The following is a 26,983-nucleotide window of genomic DNA, read 5'->3' as shown; positions in this document are numbered from 1 at the left end:
GTTGGAAAAGCATTTTTTTTTTCTCTCTCTCTCTCTCTCTTTCTCTCTCTCTCTCCCTCTCTCCTCCAAAGCTCCTCCTCTTGTCGCTGGAGAGCAGAGAGCGGTCACACATTGCTCAATGAGAGCAGGAGGGCACCGTAGAGGATTTAATTTCAACCTGCTGCTGTGCCGTGCGGCTGTTTTCTCGCCTCTGACAAAGGTAAAGTATGTGGCCGCTCCGCGCGTCATGCGCCACGCCGGGGAAACTCATGTTGGGCTCTCTGGGTGGAAGATGACGCTCCAGCGGAAAGGGCGAAGGCATTATTGAAGGGCAGACAGGGGGAAAGAGTTGTCAGTGGAACTGCCATCTCTGACAAGCCGTCCAGCTTAAAGGCGGCGGGCTGTTGTGCATCGTTGAAAAGTCAAACAGGACAGGATGCGTGCGTGCGTGCGTGCGTGCGTGCGTTTTTATGTGCTTTCACCTGAGCCGCAGCATCATAGCGTTGACCGTTTTCTCTGCCCGTAAACCGCCGGCCTTCATGTTTCGTGCATGTTTCCCCAGGTAAAAACAGCAGGTGTCCGATTTTTAAACGCAACTTGTCACTATTCAAGATGAAATATAGAAGCAGCAGAATCATGGAGCCTAAGTTGTTTTCTGCGTGGAGCTGCAGCTTTTACATTTGTTGAAATTGTGAATTACTGCATGTGAATCACTGAATACACTTAAATATGCAGCTTATGTAAGTGTACTATAAGGCCACATGATTTCCATTAAAAAGTAAATGCTCAAACTTATTATAAATCCTTGATTCATTTTTCCATAATACAAGTTTTGTCTTGATTATTTATATTTATTTCAGAATGCAGCGAGGGAATGCCACCGGGTGATTTCAACCTTTTAAAGATATGCACTTTAGTATTCCACATGTTTGCATAATCCTAACTAGGGATTTCCTGTTAGATTTATTTTCTGAATATCTACATGTAGCTTATCAGGAGTATTATCCTGATTCATAGCAGACTTTTCCACAGCAACTATATGACTAGCTGCTGTTCATTACATGTCTGTTTTTTAATTCATATGAAGAAAGGCATGAAATAATTGTTCATCGCACATTTGTAGTTATTGCATATGCAGTGTTACATAAAAACAGTGCACATCTGAGACTCTGAAGAGTTCCGAATCAAATAATTGTTTCATTTCTTTTTCTCGTTTCACTTTTTAGCTTCAAACTGACAAAGCGGAATCCTTAAAATCGACCTTGTTTCCTCACTCACGACCTTTTTGATTGTATTTTGATGTTAATTTCACAGTCTTCACTTTCTTTCCTGGTTCAATTATTAATTGTCTTCGTTCTATTGACTTTTTCCAGCAGAGGCTAATATGAGGACATCATTTGGCAAACCAGACCCTGGAAAGCAGCTCCACTCGTTTCAACTCATTTGACGGCACCATGCATTGTCTCCGGTAAAACCTGCTCTCCCCTCATCCTGCCCAGCCATTGAGAGTGAGGACACCACAAGCTGCACAGACATGGGTTCCGATCGGCCCTGCATGGATTCACTGGAGAGAAGGCCCACGTTGAGCGCCGCCTGTAAGCGGCAGGCCTACCGGTGTCTGCGGAAAAAGCTGAGGCCAATGCGAATCGTGGGGCTCGCCCTCAGCCTGGTGGCCTTAAGTGCTGTTTCCTTCAGTGCCTTGACCTGGAGCTCCGTGGGTTTCAGTGAGCCGGTGCTCCCCCCGGAGAGTCTCCACCAGTCGGCCCCCCACAGGACTCTGCTTTTCACCCAACTTCAGCGGGACCCCAATGCGTCCGCCGACGTGCGAATAGCCATGAAATCTTCAGCGAACACCAGCGAGGACCACGGGGCGTACCCGCCAGACATTTTCACCCTCGAGGACAGACGCAAAGGTGCAGTGGTCCTCCACATGTTTGGCATGATCTACATGTTCATCGCCTTAGCCATAGTGTGTGACGAGTTCTTCGTCCCGGCGCTGACCGTCATCACGGAGAAGCTGACCATTTCGGACGACGTCGCGGGCGCCACCTTCATGGCGGCAGGCGGCTCGGCCCCGGAGCTCTTCACCTCCATCATCGGCGTCTTCATCTCGCACAGCAACGTGGGCATCGGCACCATCGTGGGCTCGGCCGTCTTCAACATCCTCTTCGTGATTGGGATGTGCGCCATCTTCTCCAAGGAAATCCTCAACCTGACATGGTGGCCCCTCTTCCGCGACGTCTCCTTCTACATCCTGGATCTGATCATGCTCATCATCTTCTTCCTGGATAACATCATCACGATGTGGGAAAGTATCACGCTGCTGTCGGCCTACGCCGCCTACGTGATCTTCATGAAGTGCAACAGCAATGTTGAGAGCTTCGTCAAAAATTGCATGAACAAGAACCAAGTGGTAGAAGTAGAAGTACAGCCCAAGGTGAGTTGGTTTCTTGAGCCGTGTTACTTTTCTCCCACTTCCCCTTCACCGCCATCTCAATTTGATATGAAATGTCAGACTATGATGAAGTTACAGTAGGTGAGCAGTTATGAGTTTTTGGTATTTTGGCTGATAGAAATGACCTTCCATGTGTCTTATTGCATGGGAACACACACTCATCCTTTTACACGTATCACGCAGCTCATTTTGATGAAGTCCGGTCGTGATGAGACCGGTTTGTTGGTGGAGACATGCTTTTAATTCCATGCATCTTTTTTTTTTCCTGTTCTCATCAGCCTAATGAGCATTTTCAAATGACATCAGTGCCTCACAGATGTTCCACACTCATAGATCATGCAATATGCAGCAAACCTAAACCGACCATTCCCCATTCATGTGGCTTAAACGATGCTACAAAGGGCGGGCATACAGTATTCCACGGTGGGATTATTCCAACGCAGTCATATGTGTAATTCTGGATTAAGCTACAAATTTTGTCCCGGTCTGACAAAAAACATCCCTTGGAAAATCTCAAGAGCTGTCTTTTTTTTTTCTCCCTATTTCTCCAAAATAATCCTGTATTTAAATAGTTCCGTAAACATGTGAACAACATGCAGTAAAGGGCTTCAGGACTGCTGTGGTAGTCTCGTTTGTCGCCACATGAACAGTCTCTCTTTTTGCTCTGTAACATAAAACAGTGAATACTCCATAGACATAAAACTCTTTGAAATTATTGTTTTACTTCACATCACATTTGCCTCCCTCAATGACACTTGAGGGCAAAAGACACTGCAGTGCAATTTGATACCGGTGTAGAGATTATCCAGACGGATTTAGATTTCTTTGTAACATGAGATGGAAATGAAATTTTGTGGAAGTTGCATTGTAAAGCTTTAATTAAATCTGGATTTATTCTAAGCACATAAAGGATATTTAAACAGCAAGTTTCACAATGTTGGAGGGAGAAACTTTCAAAGAAGCCAGCATCGCCATTTGATTTGCAGTGTGTAAACCCATGTTCTAAAATTAAATCCTCTCTTTTTTTTTAAAAGCAAACATGAACATAGTTATATTCTTTTGCTCCGATACTGCCGCACTGATTTGATTGAGGGCTTCTGGGCAAGAAAAGAGTGAGAACTGAGGTGCACAGGCTGAATGCCAGAGAACACTCAGGTGACCTTGAGCTGCAAAGGATTGTGGGTACTTTGGCCAACAGGACCGCTCGTGTGTGTATTAATAAAAACATTTCTGACGGGGGGAAGAAAAACTACGAGACAGATGAGTCGATCAAATCCACCATCATGTATCATCTCCTACGACGCGTACAGAGGATTTAGCCTCTCCTCTCTGTTGCATTGTGGGTACCAAACTCAAGGCTGCACCTGTCAGCACCCTGCTTTGAACATATAAAACACAAAAATGATTAGATAATGTACAAATTAACAGTCTAAAGCTTTTATTTTACTAAACTCACATTGTCAGTGAACCTCTTTTATTTTGTAGTCTGGGTCTACCGGGTTCATAGGACTAGAAAGGCACCAATATTATTAGAATATAATCATCTAAACACTTTTTAATCAAGCTTCGACACTTTGGGGACGTGTGTATTTTAAGACGCATGTTATTTTGGGAATTAATTGGCAAATTAGCAAGGGTGTATGTGTGTGTAAATCATACGTGAGTAATGGAGAGTCAAACAGGAGAGCAAGGACAAGTGTCCTGCAAAATATGATGGAGGGTCTGGTTTTCTGCTTTTTTTTTTTGTCTTTCTATTTTTAAGCGACATTCACCGCTATGGACGGAGCCATTGTTAAATAAGTTAATCATTTTACTGTCGCGACTGAGCTCCAAGGTCTCCTTAATCCTCCATACGGTGCCGTTCAGGTGTAAAGAATTGCTTTGGAAGGACAATAGGGCGCTATTTGACGCCATGCCCTTGAACTAGACACTTGATTAAAATGAGCTTCCCTGAGATTATTTCATGCATTATGATATTGGGACGTCCCCGTTGCGCATCACATCGCCGCCATAGACCGAAACGCACGCAGGCTGCTGCAAAAGAGAAGTGGCGTTATCCTGTCGCCACAAGGATAAAGAGTGGAGGTTGCTTGGTTGGTAATTGGCAGTTGGCCATCAATAATGCTATAAATACCATCTAAAATTCAATTCTGAGAGTAACATGGAGAGCAGTGTGATGTTCTGCATTTAGCACTCATCTGGCAATTTAGTACTGTCTGCAACCGCTGCCTTTCATCTCACTACACAAGTGCTTGTGCCGCGTTCCCTTCTTCTTTCCTTTTTTTTTGACATAAAAAAAGTCGATTTTGCAAAACTTGTTTGTTCTGCTCCCCGTAACATAAAAATAGCTGGCTTTGTTTCTCTTATTTTCTCGAAAATAATGCCTTTGCTCCCAGGCAGAGCGTCAGATGGCGAGAGGAGGAACTCGCTTATCCATCATTTGACAGACCAGAGTCGTCCTTCTTTGTGAGCCTGCGGGGATCAGGTGGAACATTATCAATACAACACAAAAATAACTGTCACATCTCAGTGCGGGTACTAAGTCTATTTAAAGCCATTGTTTTAAACCAGTTCAATGGTCAGCCTCATCAAATGTAATCTGCAATAATCTCTCAATCCAGTTAACACAACCGTGGATGCTCCATCATGTCATGCCCTTAGTCTGACTTGGAATTACAGCAGAATGGGATGGAAAAGGGAAAAGGCTTTCAGCACATTAGGTTTGAGACAGATGGGAAAAAATGTAACACTTCACATAGTTTGAAAAGTGACAGCGTGTGGATTTGGACACGCTCTCTCCATGAATCTTAGTGGTGCCTGCAGTTTTAAAATCCTCATGAAATTCTTTATTACTGGAACGCCTGACCGCACCGACGATGGCAGCTCGACACACAGTGGCAGAACCCCAACACTCATTGGAGGTGAAACATTATCTTGCATCCCTAAAACAAAATGCCAACATACATGATTGATGTATCTGTCTATCTAACGTATTAAATTGTTTCTCCTAATGTGACTGTTCACAAATTATACTGAACCCTTCATTACCTGATTTAAATATTTATGGCAAATTCGGAGCGGCGTAAACAGGCTGTCAACACAACATTGACATATCGCCTTTTCAGAGGGCCAATATACACCATTCAGAGCGTTAATATAGCAGCAAACAAATATTATCTATGGCTAGATTTAGTGGAGTAATGTCGACCTCGCAGTGAATGAGGTCACTCCAAGATTCTCCTCGCTCTGTTGACACAGCCAGGCCAGCTGTGCGTGGGTTCAGTGGAAGTTCGTGCTCTTCTGGTTCGCTCACGGCTGTTCGTTGGTCTGAACTGCTCCCACATGGGGGTCATGGCCAATAACACCGCCCTGGCGGACAACGACGTAGCGGAGGAGTATGGCGCACATCCTTCGGTCACCCCTCAGGTAAACACTGTTGGCTCTGTCAACACTTTTGTCGTAGTTTGCGCTGTTGGAACTGTTGGCGATGAGCCGCCAGCTCTCTCGGCATGTTGAGGGCCGTTGAGAGGCAATCCAAATCCTCCCAATCGCGTATTATACACCATTAAAGGATGCTAAACATTTAACAGTGGAAGTGACGCTGAACTTTGTGTGGGGGGCTTAAAGAGATGGGCCCGGGTTTAAAGAGAGCATTTCAGACAGGTCTATTCAGACACGCCATGAGAAAAAGAACGTGTCGTTTTTAACATTAGAGAAGATGAAGATGTTCTGGTAGAAACCCCAAATACAAGTATGGTACCTGGAAATTGACATGATCTGTCTCATTCAAGTTGATCGGGCAATGTAAGCGACAGCTGTTGACACATTCAGCAGACACAAGAAACACGAGCTTTCATTTCAGATACACGCAGTCATGTGATTCATCGTATTCATTCACATAATGGTGATAGGAGCTTTAACTCAGAATTGGAAGAAATCATCAGTCGTTGCATGTAATCCTGCCTCAGATGTGTCCATTCAGTTGATCCGGGTGCGTGACCTGTGATTTCATTTGTTCACCTTTGACCCCAACAGATGTGTAGAAAGGATGTCTTTACCTATTAGTTCTGGCCTGATTGGTACCTAAAACCTTTGTTTACCTAATGCGTGCTTAGTTGCTGGTTAATCTCACAAAAGGGGCAGTCTGTCTGAGCCCAGCAAGTTACGTTGCCATCTTTGCCACTCTACCCCCTAAAACACAACCTTGCAAACGGCATGGTGATATTTTCTCTGTCATCTACATTTAACAGAAAAAGATACAGATGTTCTACCCCAGTGGACCGGGCAACAGTAGCCATTGGATTGTCCCAAAAAAAATAAAATTGCAGTGTATCTTAACCCAATGCAGTATTCCTGTAACAAATGCTATCTTTGTGAAGATGAATATCTTCAATTGGGATGATAATTCTTAAGTATATAGTTTGTCCCGGTTATTCTGACACATCTGTCATGTCAGTATGTCAGTGTCTCTGGATTAGAGCTTCAAGGGTTTCAAAGTCAACAATGGCGTCATTTTACTGTATCTCTTAATTGCCGCATGTTCTCTTACAGTTAAGCTTCATGATCTGATGGTGTTAACAGTGACTTAATGGGACGGGAGTCGACTTGGACCCGTGCAGAATAGACTGATTACCGAGCGCCAGTATGTGCAGTGCACTCTCATTGTTTGCCGGATGGACTGACTGGCTGCTTTTGAAAATACTGGCTTCGGGCAGATCATCTAAGCAAACCCTTTGTGCAGTTGGGTTTTATGAAAGGCAGAGGAGCGACGGCCCCCTTCCACTTGTTACTATCATCATGACGCACCAAAAGTCGGTTTGCCAGGAGTGGTAATGATGTCATGCTGTCATTTTAGCGCGGCCCCGTCTGACGACACAACTGAAGAGTTGTCAAACAGCGAATAGCATCTTTAAATGTATTTGTGAGAGCAGAAGAATGAGCAAATTAAATGCAAGCAAATCCAACTGGAGCAAAAAGTCTCCTGTACTTGTTTTGAGTATTAAAGCTTGAAATGTGTCGTCTCGGTAAGATTCCACATCCGACCACAATACTATGCCTGCTACTGTCAGTGTGTATCAAGGCAAATGTTGGTTCTGCTGAGATGGAAGGTGCGACCTCTGATGTATTACCGAGCTATAAATAGCGTCACAGAGGCGAGATCTTCCATCAGGATTCGCTTCAAAGATCACTTACAAAGCGGGTTCTGTGCAGGGAGCAGACTGTTTGTGTTTCCTCTCTGTGAACATAGACATCCGGGCACCAGGGCCGACGTCGTACACCTTCTGTATGTGCACACATGAAACCTGGAGTTTTATGCTGCACAGTGTGATATATTTCATTTATTTTTATCCAGCCCACCGGGCTGTACTTCATGAACTCCGTCACTCGCTGTTTATTTTAGTCCTCGTGACGTGTTCATGGGATTATCTCCCATTATGACGGATGTCTACCTAATTTTCAGCAAAATCCAGATGTGCACTGCTGAACCAAATTATAAACTGCATCCGTTTCAGATTGCCTCTTTTGGCTTGAATGGATTTTGCTGTTATAAAAACAGTTGTCAAGCTAATTCTTCGAGAGTGCTGTTGAAATACCCTTCTTTACCGACGGTAAAAGTAAAAGCTTTGTACACTACCCTCATTTATATTTATAGACCTGTACAGATTGAAGGCTACCGTGGTTGAACTTGAAATTAATACATTTTTGCAGTATCATTTGTTTGGTATGTGTCCTCTTTCTTTATTTGAACTGTGTATTTCTGTCAAAGCGGTGAGAGGATTCATGTTTCCTTTTAAAGAAAAGTTGTAGAAGTGACCCTGAATAAAACTACATCAAAAATTGGTAGATGTCAATAATGCTTGTGTGCATTTCATACAGGCACACAAGCACAACAAAATAGAAGCACTCTATAGTGAGTACATTTTTTAAACATATCAGAAAGGAGAGGAAAATTGTTGTATTCATAGTTTAATCCAAAGTTGAACTGCAAAAAAAAAAAAGCTCAATTGAGCTGTCTTTGTTGATGCGGTTATCACCGTAGCATTAAGGTCATATATGCACATGGGTCAGCAGACACCTGTGCAAGCACCTACAGTTACATACCTACTCACATGGGGGGGGGAATCGTTTTGGCCAGAGACGACAGAGCCACCGTCCAATAATTTAAAAATAGAAAGTCTGCGACTTTGATCCCACCATGGCGATGAGGAGTCCAAGTTTCATCATCCGCTCCAGCTGTGGCTCTGTGTCCAAGGAGAGCCAGTAATTAGTTTTCCTGTTTTGGAGGTTTTTCAGTGCTGTTGGGAGGTTAAAGCAATCTATGGAGATAAAGATATCGTTCAGAATAAAGTCATGGACTAATCAAAACACACACTGTCTGGTTTTGGGGAACTAAGGTGGAGGGTTATTGAGCCAGTTTATTCTTTTACTGCCTCTCGTCTGTTGTCCACAATTATTCCGGGAGCTCTTGGCAGTGTTGTTGTCCCTCGCCGGCGTACTGCTTTTGTTCAAACTCAATTTAATTGCATTCAATGGTAATAATCGTGAAACCAAAGTCCCAATTTGCATCACAGGTGCTGATGGCTGTTTATTTTATTTTGTCCTCGATTGGTTATTGTACTATTTGGCTTCCAGTGGGCAGTGGCTCTTCACTGCCTCCTCGGTGCTGTGAAGGGTTGGAAGGTCACCCTGTCACTTATTACAGCACAATATAGTCTGCCAGAAAAACCCCAAAAATAAACCTTGATTAAAAAAAAAATCATTGACCATGCAAAGTAGAGCCATTGTAAGTCAGTCCACTTCAGAGAAGTTTACACAACAAACAAATGTGCCCCAGGCTCACGCATTTCGAAAAAAAGAGAATGTTTTATCTTAATCTTATCATATAATGTCCAATCCTGCTTTCACTTAACACACTCATGACACATGTGGAATGAAGCGGCTATTTTTAAACTACAGTTCTTTAAATGTCTTGATACCTCTGTCATTAGTTGACGAGGGTGTATCGTATATCTTCCGAAAAGTGCAACATTTCCTAGTTAAGTAATGAATCAATTTTTTTTTTTAATGCAGATTGTTCGATCATGAAAGTTCGTTGCAGCTCTTGAATTTTCAATGTACATATTGTGCAAGAAAAAAGCAGGTTGTGATTAAAACGTCTGAATCTCTAAGCAGCACTAAGGTTAATGTGACCTCCTGTAAAAAGCATCACACCCTTGTTGCCAGTCTCCATTTGAGTTTTTTTGTTCAGACTTTGGTGAAATGTATGAGTCATGCCATTACATAATTACAACTCCTTCTCCTCTTAGAGCCCTTCACATACTGAAAACAAAGACAAAGGTTAAGGGAACAAAACCCAAGTCATCCTGCAAGTAAAGGGAGGTTCCCTGAAATGGGTAACACAGACGGTTGATGAAAGAAACTACTTTAATCTAGCATTGGGGAACTGAACCACTTGAACTGCCAGATCGTTCAAAGTCGTCAGATTTGATGGGCCACGTCGAGGGGTGGATCTCAACAGGCGCAGGTCATTAAGCTTCGTCTTTCGTCTTTAATGCTTCGTCTTTAATGCTTAAGGAGGGTGTATTTCGATGTGACATTGAAAATCTTAGTAGCTGTGGCTCCAGCTTTAACTGCTGTCATCGTCGGAGGCCATTTTTGTTTGTCCATTGTTTGGATTGTAAGGTCATTTTACCCTGAGAGGTACAGCTAGCAGGTATTCAAAGAAACACATGTGATATGAGCTGATGTGGATTTAGTGCTCAAGGTAACATTTTATTTTGCGATAATCTTGAATGAATCAGTATCTGAAGGTCATGAAGCTTAAGGCATACGTATCCCCGGATTTAATATTGCCCACCCCTTAATACAAAGAAACTCTGGAAAACTTGAAATGGGAGACGTTGTGTTTTCCTTTTTTCATTCAAGGCCGTCAGGGCCTGAAGGTGAAACGTTGATGCTTGCAAGAACTAAAAGCCTGATCGATCAAGGGCTATTTTTGAAAGCGGGGTCAAATTATCTATTGTAACAGCACTGTAAAAGCATCATGTGAAGGACACCAAGATGCCTATCTCGTTTGGTGTATGACACACACTCCCCAGCAAGATGGAAACCTCGCATAGGATAGCGGGTGGTCGACGACTGCCAGGCCTTACAAACTCCTTCCTTGGGGGTATTTTTGACCCTCAGCATCAGCCTCGCTAAGCTGCAGCAGCAGAACGTTACATCAGCTCTGAGAGTTGTGGCTCATGTAATGCCCATCGTTTTCTAAATCCAGGGAGAGTGCTAGCGTAACGATGTCACGGTTGCAGACGGACTCGACATCGCACGGATAACCGCAGACTATTTAAAACCAAATTTAAGGCAGTTTACTCTTACAATGGAAGTGATTGCAATCGTACAGTCTCTAATGAGCTAATGAGAAAATGCTCGAGTGCTCAGCGACTCTGCTGAAAGCCTCTCCTCCTCTCGGCTAAGCGGGCTACCACTTGTTATGTCCGTCACTGATGGACACATGATGCATGCCCCTCGACCCGCCCCCACTCAAGCCCACCAAGGTGACCTGAAAGGGCTCTATCAGCATATTACCCCATCTGCAAATGTGACTGGCTGACCGCCCTGCCGAGCAGGAAGCTCCCTCTGCATACATTCACCTCCATCTCCTCATCCGAATAAGGCTCTTCTGTGTGCACTGTGCCTCAGATGAGAGGTGACTGATCTAATCTGCTTTTCCCACAAAACATGAATGAATGTATCCCAGGCCTGATATCTCATTTCCATGTGCTCTATATATAAATCCATTGTGTAAAACAATAAAAACATGTATTATTGAGTCCCACCATTGGGTGAAATCTTCCCTTATTATGATGAACATGGACACAGCTGTAGTTTATTTTGACTCAATCCCACATGCATCATCCTGCTGTTGTAAAGTTTTACATCAAATGTGTCTAAATCCGCGGCAGAAAATAGTACCCACTTACTCTTGTTTGAGTGATGTTCGCAAATAACTAGAGTGCTACGGTGCTTTTGGACATTACTGAGCCTTTTTGTGAAGTGGAACAATGTATTTGTAAGTCATTTTCAGATGAAAGTATTGAGTGATGGACAAACTGTTTGTTGTGTTCTTTACTACTGGGATTTGATGGCCAGCGTTATCCTTTTATAAAATAACTAAATCAAACCAGATAAGCTGAATCTTTGGACTTCAAATATGAATGAAAATGACTGTCATCAGATGTTAAAGGTCAATCTATTCATGGTACTTTCTTTCTGGTTCCGTTTGCATTGATGGAGAAATCAGCTGCACAGAGATCTTGTCCCACATCACCTCCAGTTTGAGTACTCGGATACATATCAGGTTTGGCAAGCGACAAAGCTAGCACAGGATGCAGATCAAGCATGTTTACTTAACCTTTACCTTGATCTCCTTATAATGTTACGGTTGAGTTTGGACACTAAAGCCGTTGACGACAATCTCAGAATCCAGGCCAACGTAATACAGTATCGGCCTGTATCATGGTTTCAGTTTACATTGTGTGGGCAACTGGAGCACAGATGCCTCTACTTATCAGATTCTAGTGGCTCATTTTCTGGAAAGTGCTCTGGATGCTACAGTGTACATGTTATCTCTATAACCAATACCTAGAGGGAAAAAAAAAAAAAAGACTGCCCAGTGGCCTCAGACAAACTAGATTTGGACCACTGTTGGCGATTGAGTTAGTCTGGTTGTCCCTGTTGGGAACTTCCTCTCTCTGTAAAATGTCTAACAGCATCAGGAGCTGACAAGACAGTAGCACCAGTACGAATATAGCAGCGCCCAGACAAAAGACAAGACATCGAAAACTCTCAGGTTATGCAGATAAACAGGAGAGGGCAGCTAAAAAAAAAAAAAATCTGGGGCAGACAGTTCTGCAGCAGGAGCACAGTGGACACGCTGCATAATATATATGCAAGAAGAAAGGAAGAAACCTTTGTTCGGTGTTGGCAAAGAACAACACACGCACTTTATACTACCTCTTGTACTACTCAGCGACAACATTACGTTGCACATCAACGTTAATTCTGGTGAATAAGTGAATCAATCACTTATTATTGACTGAAGAAACAATGACTTTACAATATATGTACATGGAGTTCTGCTGTGTGAAATTGTTCCTGATCAGACCCACAGTACCTTCGGGTGATTACATCCACTTGCAAAAATGACGCTGCAGTTTTTGTTCCCCTATTTGTCTCCCCAAAGCCGGAGTCTGATTGGTTCATGTGAGGGGGGAGTAAGACGAAGCAATTTTGGCTTAGTCCTGGTGAGCATTGCCTTGTGGGAAATCAGCGTCGTGGCAGCTCCTGTAATTAGTTCTGCTTGTTAGAAAAATGAAGGGGTTACTAATTAGCAAGTGGATGGCTTCTTGACTTGTTGTGCATCTTTTCCCTCCTTTTCCTTGAAGATCATCATTATCGTCTCCAGGCAAACTGGGGAGGGAGAGAGAGGGAGGGAGAGAGAGAGGGAGGGCGAGAGAGGGAGGGAGCTTAACAGTTTAGCTCACACACAATAAATCTAGATGGACAAATCTCCAAGGGTGTTCTGTCATGCTCTTACAGACAGGCTGCCTACTGTAAGCACATGCAGGCAAACGCCCCGAGCTGTGCAAGATTTCACTTTGTAAGTTTGCTCAACCAGCCAGGCATTGTGGTTATCAAAAATCGTTACATGCACTGGCTCACAGATGCTGTATTACGAGAATATCCACATCTACAGTTTCAATACGACCGAATATCCGTCCTGCTTAATCATGTTTATGCACATTCTTCTTCCTCGCTTTACCTTGTGGCACTATTTGCATGGCATGTAAAGGGGCCTGTATGGGTTTGTTTGTCACTAATGGTGGGAGTAAGAGTGGGAAATGTAGCAATATTAGATGGATATCATGAGATATGAGATATCCTCATAGGTTTCATATGGCAATGGAGTGTTTTTTCCTGGTTTTAAGGGCGGCATCACAGTAAAGTGATGTAATTGTCAGACTTTACCAGATTGTTCCAGCTGTCCGATTAGTTATCTTGACCCAGTTGGTCATTAAATCCACATTAATTATGATTAATTATAAAACATGACATTTGTGAAGCCTATTTTTTCTTAAATACAGGGATAACATAATGAAGATATTTGATTTTCTCTATATTCCAGCCTTGAGCTTATATTTAGCATACACATGTGAGCGTGTTTCCCAAATTGTCACCGTATTCTTCAAAAGTTTGTGTTGATTTTCACAGTGATATAGTCTGGAAGCCAGTCTTTGTAGCTAAGGTGCTGAAATTAAGCTCCGAGTTTTATATTGCAATAAATCAAGTGAGACAGTGTATAAACTGATGGTGTTAGTGGTCATCTTTCTTGTTTCTACATCACATTAAAGGATTTATTTGGCCAAATGTCTCACTGTAATCATGAGGGGATTCATTCATTGCAGTACTTCTTGTACGTATTGCTTTAGAAACTGTAAATAGTGTATTTTAATGACCATAGAGGGTCAAGTGTGACATTTAGAAGCAGTAACCCCAATAATAGCCCCTGCCTTCATGTGATGCACCTTTTTTTTATATTTTTAAATTTGATTCTATGCAAAATGTCAAAAAAACAAGTAGTGCTAAAAGAAGGAAAAGAAAGTGCTGCAAGAAGTGATATGGATTGTGGCTCGTATGACGTATACACTGTGAGGCTGATTGCTGATTGCGCACCATTCATGGTTTATGTCGGGTACATTGAACATTTTAAGGATCAAGGAATATGATTTAATCAAACTTCACCATTTGCAAACTAGAAAGTGTGGGGAAAAAAAAGCTATTGTTCTCCGGTGTAATTTGCCTTGGATGCAGGAGCATAAAGGAAATGCAAATCAAATGAATGTAGAAATAGACCCCTTTTGTGCACACAGATTGCATATGAGAAGACCTATAATCCGCCCCTGATGTTTGAAAGTCAGGATTTACAGCTCTTTGCTTTCAGCATTTCACCAATGTGCACAGATTCCTGCTCCCCCACACACCCTTTTAAGCTGTGGGCAATTTGAGTGGTGAAAGCGGAAGTACTTCTGCATGATGTCACACTCTCGATCGATAATTCTCCGTAACACGGGCCTTACATGCATGCGGCTGCAGAGGGACAATTATCTCCCTCAGCTGATCCGCTTCCAAGAATGATCCTAATGTGACATTACGTAAGAACTGGAAGGCAGAGCTGCCGGTATTAGAGAACACACAAACTCCAGAGAACATACTAATCTCCCTATGTGATTATTAGTCATAATATTTAACGCTGGCTTAATGAGCGACCCACGGCGTAATCTCTATCTGGCACATTCACCTGTTCTCTCCGAACCATCCCGACTTTGCCTTTGAGGAGGGTGATAGGGAGTTAAATAGAATAATTATACCACAAGTGTGAGATATGAAATGGGGAACATTTTTGATTATAGTTGAATAGCTCTGTGAGAAATCTCAGGATTAGCTCAGCTTCTGCAAAAAAAAATTTGGGCAAATGTGTAATTTCAGCTCCCTTATTTCTGTAATTATTCTGTAAGCTATACAGAGGCAAAGCTAATGTATGATAAATTATGGGCCGTTAAACAGAAACAGTGGGACACAGTGGGTACTGACATTCACAATGAGTGCAGTGGTGAATAAAAATATGGAGCTCAGAGGATGATCAAGGAAAGGGGAATTTAGTTTGGTTTCGTACATTCAGAGTTTTGCTATTTGCTATTTTTTTTTAATTCAAGAAATGTGTTCGCTTACTCATGAAACGGAGTTGACGCCGCACTCCTTACTTCATCGTTATCAAGAGATTGGCTTAAAATGTGTATGTTTTACCTGAGCAAAGTTTGAATCAAACTTGATCATTCTTTTTGCATTTCATTTGGCACTGAGCACACACAAGTGCCTCCACACTTCACATTTCATTTCAACATTTCTGTCTGAAGACTGTGTAGGCTGTGAAACAAAGCCTTGATATCGCAGATCTGAACAAAAGCTTAGTGTTTGTTCCTAGAAACGGAGGCCTTAAGCAACTGTTATTTAACACACTCACACACACACACACACGTTTTTGGAGATGAAGGCAGTGCAGTTCAGTCACTTGGTGAAAGGCTTTTTGTTTCAAAAATAGATGTTACAGTACACTCTAAATGCCAAATAGTCCCGCTGAGAAGGATGGCAGAGAATTGAGTGATCGTGAAAAGGCTGGAGTCACTTTGGTACGATCTGACACATGCCCACGCTCAGAAGCATCGCCTTCAGTCTGGCAGCACTGAACCTGCAGGACAACGTTTGAGAGTTTTGGGGCCTTTCAGGTCAAAACTAAGCGTTGTTTACTTCAAGAAATAGTTTTAATTCAAATAACATAATGTGCTGATTAGTGAGCTTTTGGAGGCGCTTGTAAGGGGATTTTGGTGCCTGTGAACAGAGCCAGGTTAGCCTAGTTTTCGGGCTTTGTGCTAAGCTAACCGGCTGCTTGCTGTAGCTGCATCGACGTCACAGGAGTCTCGACAATAATGTGAAGTGCGTCTTCCAAAATGTCCCACTATTTCAGTCTACTTTTACGGACGCCAGAAGACTTGACGTCCCTCACTCGCATGAGTGAAATGGAAATGATGTTTTTGAATGAATTTCGAGGCACCTCAAATAGACAACGTAATCTTGCTCAGCTCGCGACTGACACAGTATGCGGGCACAGCATCGGGGAAGGATCTGTCCCTCAAGTCTTGTCTGCTTCCATCTCAGCCATCACCATCAGTGTAACTGTACTGTAATGTCCCACTATCGTCTTTTCATCTCGTCCGTGTGGTTGTGTGCGGCATGCTTCACATCTATGTCCTCTTTTCTCTTTTCTCTCCCCCTTTTACTTCTACTTCTCTCTGTGTTGGATGAGAAGGCAATTCCTGGGACCCCAGAAGATGACGGCAAGTTGTCGGTAGGTCCTGTCTGATTGACACTCTTCCAGTCTGCTTCTGTGTTTGTCCCCGTTTCTGTGTAGATGTAGTTTCTCCCACCATACTGTGAAGACGTGTACGCTGTTATCTCTAACCTTCAGCCTCCCCGTGTGCAGAGAGTAGCTCCGTCTGTTTTCTGAAGCCTTTTCTCCACAGTTCCATTCTGTACGCAGCATGCAAAAGACAATCGAGGATGGAGCATGTGCTCGGAAAACATCAGACCCTTTTAATGCCTTTTATACTTTCCAAAAGCTACGTTTTCATCCGGATGGTAAAGGAAGCAGATAAAAAAAACTAGAAGGAGCAGCAGAAGGAGGATCTTCAGGGTAACACAGAGAAGAACATTTTACACAAACCCTGCCAGTCGACGTCTGTACCCCTCCCTCCCCGCCTGACTCCCGCTTGCCTGCCTCCCGCTCGCTCCCATATCGGCCTGTGAATTAGCTCCTGACACCTCCTGTGCCTACGCGTCACCTGTGGGCAGCCAAAGGCGGACACATTCCAAACAGCTGCCGCCTGCAACGGTGCTTAATTTCCCACAGTTCTCAAGTTCAGCTTCAACTGCTGGAGTGACCTTGGCGAGGGTTGTTTTGGGAGAAAGAACTCACATGTGCCACTTAAATTGTGAATGCCCGCCTCAACCCACGGGGCTTATATTTTTCAGAAGATGAGGCACTTTATGATAGTTTTACTGGGTTGCAGGTTCCACTGAGGGGTTTTATGCAAAAGAGGATTAGGAAATCATATTCGAAACAGCTTGGATTAGAAATGGCTCTGGAAAAGTGCTTACAATTGATAGACTGATGTTAAAATCAGCATATGTGCTTTATAACAGGAATATTAGCTAGTGGGTGGACCAAGGTATATAATTCTTGCTAGCAGGAGATGTGTTCTTGGTATAAGGTCCCATCCAATTCAAAAGATATTTGATTGACATCGTGTTTCTCGTCTGACAGGCCAGGCCTCGGCTTCAGAGGGGAGGTAGTTCCGCCTCCCTGCACAACAGCTTGATGAGGAACAGCATTTTCCAGCTGATGATTCACACGTTGGACCCTTTAAGTGAAGGTAAGATAGTCTGTACATAGAAAACAACAAGTACTTAACTCTGTAAGTCTCTTAACACACAGGATATACAGCGCAGATGTTTTTTTCTTTACGATCTGTCATCCTTTTTCAGGTTGATGTTGCCTTGAATTTGTCATTGTTCTTTTCTTTTTTTCCACTTAAATTGACCTAAATCCTGCTTTCAGGTGTACCAGAAATGTACAGAAATCAAAACCCTCTCTGGCAGAAAACTGGCCAAACATGACCATAGTCCAAATAAAAAAGTGTTTACGTTCATGCATACACAAGTACCCTGTGTTATGTACCCCTTTAAATCCAGTGTCTCCATCATTAACATTTAGAATATACTTCTCGCTCCTATGTATCTGGACTGATCCTTTTTTTTTTCAAATAGCTCGTACGAGACACAAGATTCTGTGTCGAAACAGCTGAGGTGGAAGATCATTTCCCTTTAATCCAAGATCAAGGCCTATTGGCTAAGCTAAAAGAAATGTAAAACAGCAGTGTCAGTGCTCGACGCAGGGGATGAATATGTTAAAACTCTGGGGGAGGAGTCTTGTCATCCCATTATCAACCCCACTGCGAAAAGTTCACTTCACATTAACGGGGAGCAACACGGGTTTGAGGAATTTGTCGCGAGTTTTTTTTGGTTGCGTGAAAGGGCTTTAAATTGGAAGCAATACCTTATGATATGATGAATCCTAACAGTTAAAAAAACAATAATGATGTTGAATGTTTGATTGAAAGCATTAGTGCCAGTGCTACTAAAGAGAAAAATACCATATAGGACCAGGTGGGACATTTATAAGCCTGAAACAATAGCCGATGGAGCGATGGGATCGCATTGGCAGATGTCTGCGCTACACTGGGGAGGCATTTCAGCTTTCTCCGTAAATGACTTGAAAGCCCAACCTACAATGAGTCAGCTCAGGAAAGATTAATAAGCTGGAGCCGGACTGATTTAAAGTGCCCATTAACATGCATCAACTCGTTGTCGTACACTAAATCCAAGGTGTACTGTTTCCGAGCGTATCCATCTTACCATCTCAGTGATTAAAATGTAAATCATAGCCCGCTGATGGAATGGATGTCTGTATGGGCAGTCGTTTATGTACAAGCAAGGGTTTTACACACTTCACCCTGCCACTTCTCGTAGAGCCATTTATCATTCGGTCCTTTAAGGAGCAACTAACATGCACTGATGATGAAATATTTACTGCTGGTTGGACTGCATGAAGATTCATAGACTGGATGATGCAGAAGCCTAAATACATCTGTTTGTGTTTGTCTTTAATCATTACCAAGCATCTAAAACGTTATGTCCAAAATAGATTACGGTGTTAATACTATGTGTTTAAGGATATATTTGTTTCTTAATGGTGGATTGAAATGGTCAAAGAGTGCAATGCTGCTTCATTACGAATGCAGCAGAAATGAGAGGATGGGCCATTTTACCGATGAGTCTTTTGGCAAATGAATGCACTGAAGCAACAACTGCAGTGTGACATAACACAAGGTTTTGATTAATTGCCATAAAGAACAGAAGCAACACTTTAGGGCCTATTATTTTGTAATCTCCAGGTCGTATGTTTGGTAGATTACACATATCCGGCAACATTTAACGGTGATATTGACCTTGAGTACATTCTAGAATGCACTCATCACATGCGTCCTTCGATTAGTGCCATTAAATGATTCCCTTGATCCATTACCGTCTGGGCCCAATACAGGTTGGCTCCGCTCTGAAACGAGTGACCATGCCCATTGCACATTTACTGACGTCAGTAATGCAAAGAAGCATTTTGTTGGTGAGCTAGTGGCGTGGAGAGAGACGAGCAGATGCATCCATCAAAGGCGGAGGTTGTGCTGCTTGTCCTTGCGTGCTCTCAGGCTTTAAGTGTAGCTCAGCGGAAGCCGGTGGGAGGGAGCTGCCAGGACTCCATCCATACATTTTTTATAGACATTTCTCAAAATAAAGTTGTCTGCTCTTCTCAGGCAAAGGAGAAATCTGAGGTTGTTTTGCTAGTGCTGAGAACTGGTTACGTTTCACATGGTATACTTTTAGAGTGGGGTGGTTTGTGTTTGAGTTTTTCCTTCATCAAAATGAAAAAAAGGAGTATTAAATGAGTATTAAATGTGAGTCTTTCCACCCAGTGACATCATGGCAGTGATACATTTGAGGAGGTTTAATTCTGCAAACACTGGTTTAAATTAAGGTAACTTAATACTGAACACTTAATGCAGGAATAACCTTGGTTGATGTTTGTGGGTGTCGTCAGTATGTGTGTGTGTATGCATGTGTGTCTCCCTTAAAAAAAACGGACATTTTGAGGATTGTGAAATATAAAAAAACAGACATGTAACTCCATCATTTGGCCACTGGGAAGTTGCTTCAGAGGCTGGCGCTCTTCTTGGGGGCTGATGTGACTGATAACTGGACAAAGTGTCCCCCAAACTCATATTCACCGTACAGACATGAATGTGGTATCTGGCTCTCAGCGAGAAAGCTAAAAGCATCCAAAATTTAAAAAACATTTGAATCTCAAATCATTCGTTTTTCGGCAAAATATAGCCTAATGGACTTTTGACTCTCATCTTGGAAGAATACCTACCAGTGATTTAATGTACTCCACCACACTAAATATCACCTGGATTTATCTTTTCTCTGTGTGTCTTCTTATCTCTCTTTTTGTTTACTATCCCCTCAGAATTTGCTGACTCCGGTGAGTTATTACTCTAATTTCTGTATCTCCCACCCCCCCAAAATATGTTTGTTCTCATTCCAACAGCCTGGAGGCAGCTATCTTGCCCGACCTGTCCCCTATGTATACATCTCCCCCAGCGCCGCTGTGCTGTATGTCAATTCTGTACTGTCCATCCCTGCAGACTCTCCTTCAAATATCTCATTCTCTTCTGTGGATGTATTCTCCTTGGAAACCCTTTGTGACCATTTCTGCATTGTTTTCCCCATTGTCCCCAATCCTCTCTCTCCTCTTATGAACTCCTTATAGTCCTGGTTTTGTGTCATTGCGCTCTATTTGGCAGGATGTTTGTTTTTCCTGTTGTGCTGTCTTTCAACTCGTAGTTTGTGAAGGTCCTTTACCTTGCAGACATTTAGCTAAACATGGCGGTGGTGTCGCGAGGAGATGGAGACTTCATGTGGAAGGTCTGTCAACTTGACAACGCTGTGCTTGGCCCGTGAATTCGTTTATTGAGCAAATGGAGAAAAGTTGTGAGCTATTTTCTTCGTCCTCCTCGAACGGCCTTCGTCTGGATTCAATGGGTCAATAAGAGCTGGACAGCAATTAATTGCAGTGGACTTAAATGTGTTTCCCCTCTTTTACAATTAGCTGTTCCCATCAAACTGTTATCGATTTAAGTATTCACATGCTCCTTGGGAGGTACAGTAGATTATTCAGCATCCGCATTCAGATCAACAGGTTTCATGTTCTCATTATTGTGCATGTCCTTCAGTTCAATAATAGATATTTAATCCTGAATGTTTTCCATTGGAGAGAACATGGTAATAGTCTGGTACAGTTAGTTCCCGGCACAAATGCCCACATCTCTTTTTCCATCAGTGTGGAGCTACAAACAATATCACTTAGGAGCGTCATTAAATATTGAACTACAAAGAGAGATGGGGGGAGGGAGACGGGCAGAGTGGCTGTCTGAGCTCTCAGTGGATGGCTGAAACAAGCCGCCCAAAACAGCACTCAGCATTCTGACTGCGTGCATGTCTTTAGCTCAGGCCCCTCAATAAGATGGGAGCTCTGGTGGTGAGTCTGTGCATGGCCATAAGGTTGAGAAGAAGATTGGTTCTTGCACGTGACCACAAACCATACGCTGTATGAAATGCATACATTTTACCAATAATCTACCAGAAATAAGCTATCGAATTCATATTTGCCCTCGTTGATTATTTAATAGATCTGATAATCTCCCTCTGTTTACATCATCTGTGACTGTAATGCGGTACAGTGGTATAAATATAGTGGCACAGACCGGCTATGTCATCAGATGCTTTCTTGCAGATCATCATCTCGCTGAGATTCTCCACAATACCAATGTGGCCCTGGACATCCGTGTTGGTGTGAGGCCTTTCTTTTGTTGAGCAGACATTGCACCGAGGGCCTCCACAGGCTGGGCATAGAAAGGACAAGGTCATTTGGATAAACCACGATATACTGATGTTGGCAGACGTGAGAGTTCATTGGCTAAACTGGTGAGACAAAAGAGGGTCGATGATGTACGCAGGCACGCAAAGAAATCAGTCAGCAGCAAACAAGGTTTGTGTGCGTCATTATTTTGAGGTTGTAACTTAGACCCAAACCAGACGAAATACATTTGTAAACAAGCCAACTAAGTATTTTTGGATGATTCTTCTATGCGGTCACTTTTTTATTTTGATTTTTTTTGACAGCCGTTAATTATAAGTAGTAAATCCATTTGTCAAGCAAAATTTCCAGTTTGTCCCGTACTGCTGGCAGCAGTGCTGTCTGCGTGGTAACCCAGGGCCCATTGATCACATGGTTCAATAAAGCAGTCGCTGTCGCTGACCTCACTTCTCTTGTGCAACGGAAAAATATATTTATTTTGCAGATATAAAATATTGACATCCTGCTCTAGGTTTTACGTTAGCTTGAACTTAACGCCGCATTTTTACGCATTCGATTACATTTAACGCCAACTTCAACATCACAAAGGCAAATGTTTGAAATGATAGCATTTTCACGTGTATTGAAAAAATGCAATAAGTCAAAAAAGTGCAAAATACTGTATCTGAAACGTAACGGGGCATCAATGTGATATCTTGTCATATATTGTTCAAGCCCCCTATTTATTTTTCATCTGTTTAGCATTAATATTTAAATGCAGAAAAGAATAACTGGGGAAGTACAGTCGTAATCATACTTCCAGTATGTTATGTAACTGAGACCAGCCAACCAGAACCCATCAACCCATCATCCCTTTAACTCGCACTCGTACACATGTCACACCCCCAGCCGCTCGCTCACCCTGCGCCGGGGCGAGTGAAAGAATCAATGTTAAAAGCCTTTTTGCTTCGGCACAGACTGTGAATTTCCCTGACACCCCAACCCCCAGCAGACAGAGCGGGCATGCACACACACACACACACACACACACAGTCTCTAGCGCACAGCTCACTGGAGGTTTAGAGGTCACGCCGCAAGGACAAGAGGGCCCGTGGTAAACAACAACAAGCCTCCATCAGACGAGTGCGCCGGCGGTGATTGTGGTTGAGGGTTAATTGCCCCCAGAGCAACCTCAGTTAGAGGCCGGCCTAACAGTGATGCCACACTTCAAACCCAAATCGCCTAATCATATGGGATTGAGGCACTTCTCTGTGAGTGCAGCAGAAGACACTCTGCAGTAGGACGTGTTTTCATCTCATTAGATCGCGTTTTCGGGGGCTGCCAAGTCCCACATTTGGCATGATATTCCCATCGCAGGCCTCTCTCATGTGAGTGGAGTGGACGCCCACTGTTGGATATTAGTGTGAATGCATGTGGGTTTGTGGGCACGGGCACATACTCTACTTACTGTACTTTACACCTCCAACGTGTAGAATATCTGTGCTTGTGAAGAGACTAATGGGACAGTTCACGCAAGTCAGAAAAACATATTTTATTTACTCAATAAGCTAGAAGTCTCTACATAAAATATCTGTTTTACAAGAGCGGTCTGGCACTGCAAAGTACTTAACATGGTGGTAAAATGATTTACTATTCATATAGAGCTCAATAACATATGGCTTATAGAGCTATAAAGGAGATAGCTTGGCTATTTAAAACAGTCTCATTCTTCAGAACACATAAATGTGGCATTTGAGAGCAACATGCGCTCTAGGAAAATGCAGTTTTACTAAGTTCAGAAGAGGCTCTTTGTTCTCCATCACCATTATAATTCATCATGATAAGTCGATCTAATAGAGGCTTTAAATAGGAGACGGAGTAGGCTGAAAGTCACCAAGAATGACTTTTGAGAATGAAAAGTTCAATTTGAATCTTCCCCGATGTCTTCATCTTGGGCCATCCAGTTTGCAAACATCCATCACAGTGATGAGTTCATGAGTCAACATTCAAAATAAATGGTTAACTAACCACCAGAGGAAAGTGAGAATATGCTTTCACCTCTGCACTAAAACTAAATCCTCACGCTGTTAGTTATGTAGGACCAGGCAGAGCAGCTCAGAAAGCAAAGCGCAGTGCGGGAGGGAGAGCCGTGTGGCCCGGTGTCTTCTTTTCTGCTGCTTCGCGTTCAGCTGTTGCTGCAGGTTTGAATTCCCGGCTAATTCATCATGCAGATGTGCTGACCGTCTATTTACAGTGGCACAAGAACTGCTACAGTAAGGGAATCAAATTAATTGTTTGGGTTTCATTGTGGAAATAAAATGCCGAATCATCAAGCCTTTGAATGAGCTTGCGTGCAGAGGAGAGGAGGACTCATCTTTTTGTTGCATGTTGACCCAGTAACTTCTCTTCTGACGTTCCTGTCCTGTTTTTTTTACTTTTTTTTACTATCTATATATCTATATATCATTGTATGAACCTGTGTTTGTGTTTTTCTAGTACATCGACAGCCCCTTCCCCCTCCCTTTCGCTCACAAATCTTCTCTAATAGCTGTCCAACCTGTGCCATTGGCAGGCAATTTATCAGACTGACTGACTGTAAAACTATGATGTATTTCATTTGTAATTCCATCCATGCTGCTTTGTTTTGCACTTCTGCAGTGATGACTCCGAGAGACTTTGTCTTTCTGTATGCCACTTCTTGTGCCCGTGTGAGTGTTTGTAGGATGTGATGTAGAACCAGCGGACCTGTCTTGTTCTGTCATGTTCACTCTTTTCCTTTTCTCTGTGTTCGTTGCCTTACCCTTGTCTTTTGCTGTGATGTTGTAGAGCTTGGGACTTATGGGAAACTAAAATATTATCACTCAATGACTGAGGAAGGTAAGCCTGAAAGTTTTCACTTGATTCTTTGAGTCAGCTTCTGTCATCCCTCTTGCTTTTTCCCCATCTTATTTACAAAACAGCTCCTCTGATTCCATGTTTTGTTTGCTTGCGACATGACATACAGTTTGCTTTGTGTTGGAAGTTTGACACCCTGTCTGGGATTTCACTGACAAAGTGCAAATCGCGGTAGCCATGCCATTTTATCCTTTACTCTTACTTTTTATTCTCATTTTACTTTTTTCTTCCCAGAGAATATGTACAAACATATTGTGTGTTACTGTGTGTAGTGCTTCTATGAATTGTATTCTTTTCATTACCAAGATATTTGAAAGTAAATTGTCGTCAAATGTTGCTTCTGTTTGATTTTGTGACAAAGTCGCTGCTTCGTTGAACTATTGGTCCGATTTTGTTATGATGCAAGTAAAACTACACACACACACAAATGCACCACAAACCATCCCCTGAAAACAAAAGGCCCGAGCTTTTCTTTTTCTTTTCTTTGGCCCCGTTACCCATCTGCATCGTTGAGAAATGCATCATCCATGCCTCAGCACTCACTTGGAGGTTCCAGCAGCAGTGCACACATGTAAGACGTACGTTGCTGAATTTGTCAAACCGGAGTGACTCATCCACCCAGTACGTGCGTAACAAACGGAGCTGACAGGGAAAATGAGCGGCTGTGTAACGACGGCTAGGGAAGGGCTGAACTTGGTTATTCTCAAAGACTCGCAAATTGGAACTGTCATTTTTATTCCTTGTTTGCCCTGAGAGCTGGAGCATAGTGGAATTTTAAACCATACCCAAAGGCAATATGCAGGCGGAACATTATTTAGTTTTATGCGATACATCCTCTGTTATTTGAGATTTAAAAAAAATGTGCAGCAACGAGAAAGCTCGATCAAGTGAAAGGAGGGACATCGGCTGGCCTTAGCTTCAACTAAAATTACCTCTTTTTTCCAAGCTGTCATCTGAAATATCCACTTTGGTGAATTGCCACGTTGATAGTTATTAAGCTACTCTTAGTAACTTCTCACCAACGCACACCCACATCTGTAGAAGTAAACACACTTGTACACACTGACAATGACTGCCGAAGGTGAGTGATGTCAAAGCAGTGGAATGCGTGATGCCTGTTTTGTGAAAAATGTACAGTGTACGTGTGCGTATGTCTTCTGTGAGCATGTGTGTGTCTGAAAGGGAGAGAGAGAGAGGGAGGCGTGGAAGAGTTGTGCGTTGCCACACGACAAAAAAAAAAAGACAACAAAATGAGAGAAAGAAGGGTGTTTGAAAAACACCAGAGGAGCCAGAAAAAACAGGAGCGATGGAGAACTGTGGAATTAGATAGAGCAGACGAGAGGAAGGCCGGGGGTGACTTGGGGTGGTTAATGATTTTGCCAGAAGGTCACAGACAGCGTTGACATGGTCGGGTGGAGTATGTATCGACGCGTCACTGTGTCAAGCACTGACAAATCAGCCATGCCCTCTTGAAATGAAAAAAAAAATAACTAAAAATCTTTCACATTGATTACAATGGGCTGATTGGGAGTAGGTAGGACATGCATGCAAAAACTGACACGCACAGGAAGTCAGTGAAATGAAATATGGATACTTGACGCAGAAGAGGTTTTCACACAAAAGGGAAATGATAGATGAGACAGACTCTCTGACAAAAACATTGCATATTAACACCTGATATGTATTACATGGATCATAAAAACTTACAAGACAAACATTTTGTGCATGTGGTGTCAGATTTCTTCTCGCCTGAGTGCTGTGTTGTTGTTGTTGTTGTTGTTTGGGGGAGTCCAGTCATCGCTCGTGCTCGTAACATGGGCAGAACTGCCTTGCGTGAGCCCACAGCTTATGCAAGCCTCAAGGTCATGTTGTTCAATTGATGACTGGTTTCAAATCAGTCTCCTGCGTCACAGCGTCGTCTCTCCAGTGTTTTTGAGTCGATACACTATTATATTCATCCCAACCAGTGATTTTATTTTTTTCAAATATTGATCAAATTCTCAATCTAGCAGATGTCTCTCGCATGCTACGCTACAGTATTTCTCTTTGTCTGAGGATTCGCACACTGCTAATTTACCTAAATCTAAGAAGCACTTCAATGGATTGCTGCAGGAATGAATTCTAAAACTTGGAAATTAATTTAGCATTTTTGCACTTCCAGTTCCCTTTTAAACTTTTGAATGGGTTTTTGGTTAAATGCCTGAAATAAGGTCTATGGTTAACACAAGCTGAAGATATTTGAATAGCCACCTTGTGTGTACTCGGGCTAGTAATGAACTACAACAAGGTCACATGAGCCCAATGTATTATTTCACTTGTGCTGATTTGTATTCAGGCTTTAAAAATCATAAAAGTCGTGTTCGCTTGTTTGCAATGAATATCTTGCTGAACAAAATGTGCAACTATCATACACTTGTGTTTGCCACAGTTTGCTTTATGCAATAATCCAAAATCCAATAAAAAAAAAAATCATATTGGCTTTTTTTGTCCAGGGAACCAGTGCGATGCTA

General features: G+C 42.7%; 1 protein-coding gene across 5 annotated transcripts in view; it reads left to right on the top strand.

The window, feature by feature from the left end:
* LOC137791961 (sodium/potassium/calcium exchanger 2-like) overlaps nucleotides 1-26,983 on the top strand; it is a 38,690-nt gene that overhangs the window by 198 nt on the left and 11,509 nt on the right. Inside the window, exons 1-4 of one of the 5 annotated variants that reach the window (XM_068587182.1) lie at nucleotides 71-199; nucleotides 1,356-2,417; nucleotides 16,351-16,397; nucleotides 17,373-17,481. In XM_068587182.1, the coding sequence (XP_068443283.1) occupies nucleotides 1,514-2,417; nucleotides 16,351-16,397; nucleotides 17,373-17,481 (1,060 nt within the window). In that variant the 5' untranslated portion in view covers nucleotides 71-199; nucleotides 1,356-1,513. Of the gene's footprint in view, nucleotides 1-70; nucleotides 200-1,352; nucleotides 2,418-16,350; nucleotides 16,398-17,372; nucleotides 17,482-26,983 lie in introns of those variants that run through there. The other 4 variants (XM_068587183.1, XM_068587186.1, XM_068587185.1 and 1 more) reach the window with 4 other exon arrangements.

This window comes from Clinocottus analis, unplaced genomic scaffold, assembly GCF_023055335.1.
Source record: "Clinocottus analis isolate CAN_PGR_092001 unplaced genomic scaffold, fCliAna1.0.p SCAF_21, whole genome shotgun sequence".
NCBI classification, from domain to species: Eukaryota; Metazoa; Chordata; class Actinopteri; order Perciformes; family Cottidae; genus Clinocottus; species Clinocottus analis.
Note: the sequence above shows the minus strand (reverse complement) of the source record. Positions and strands in the feature narration are given on the sequence as shown.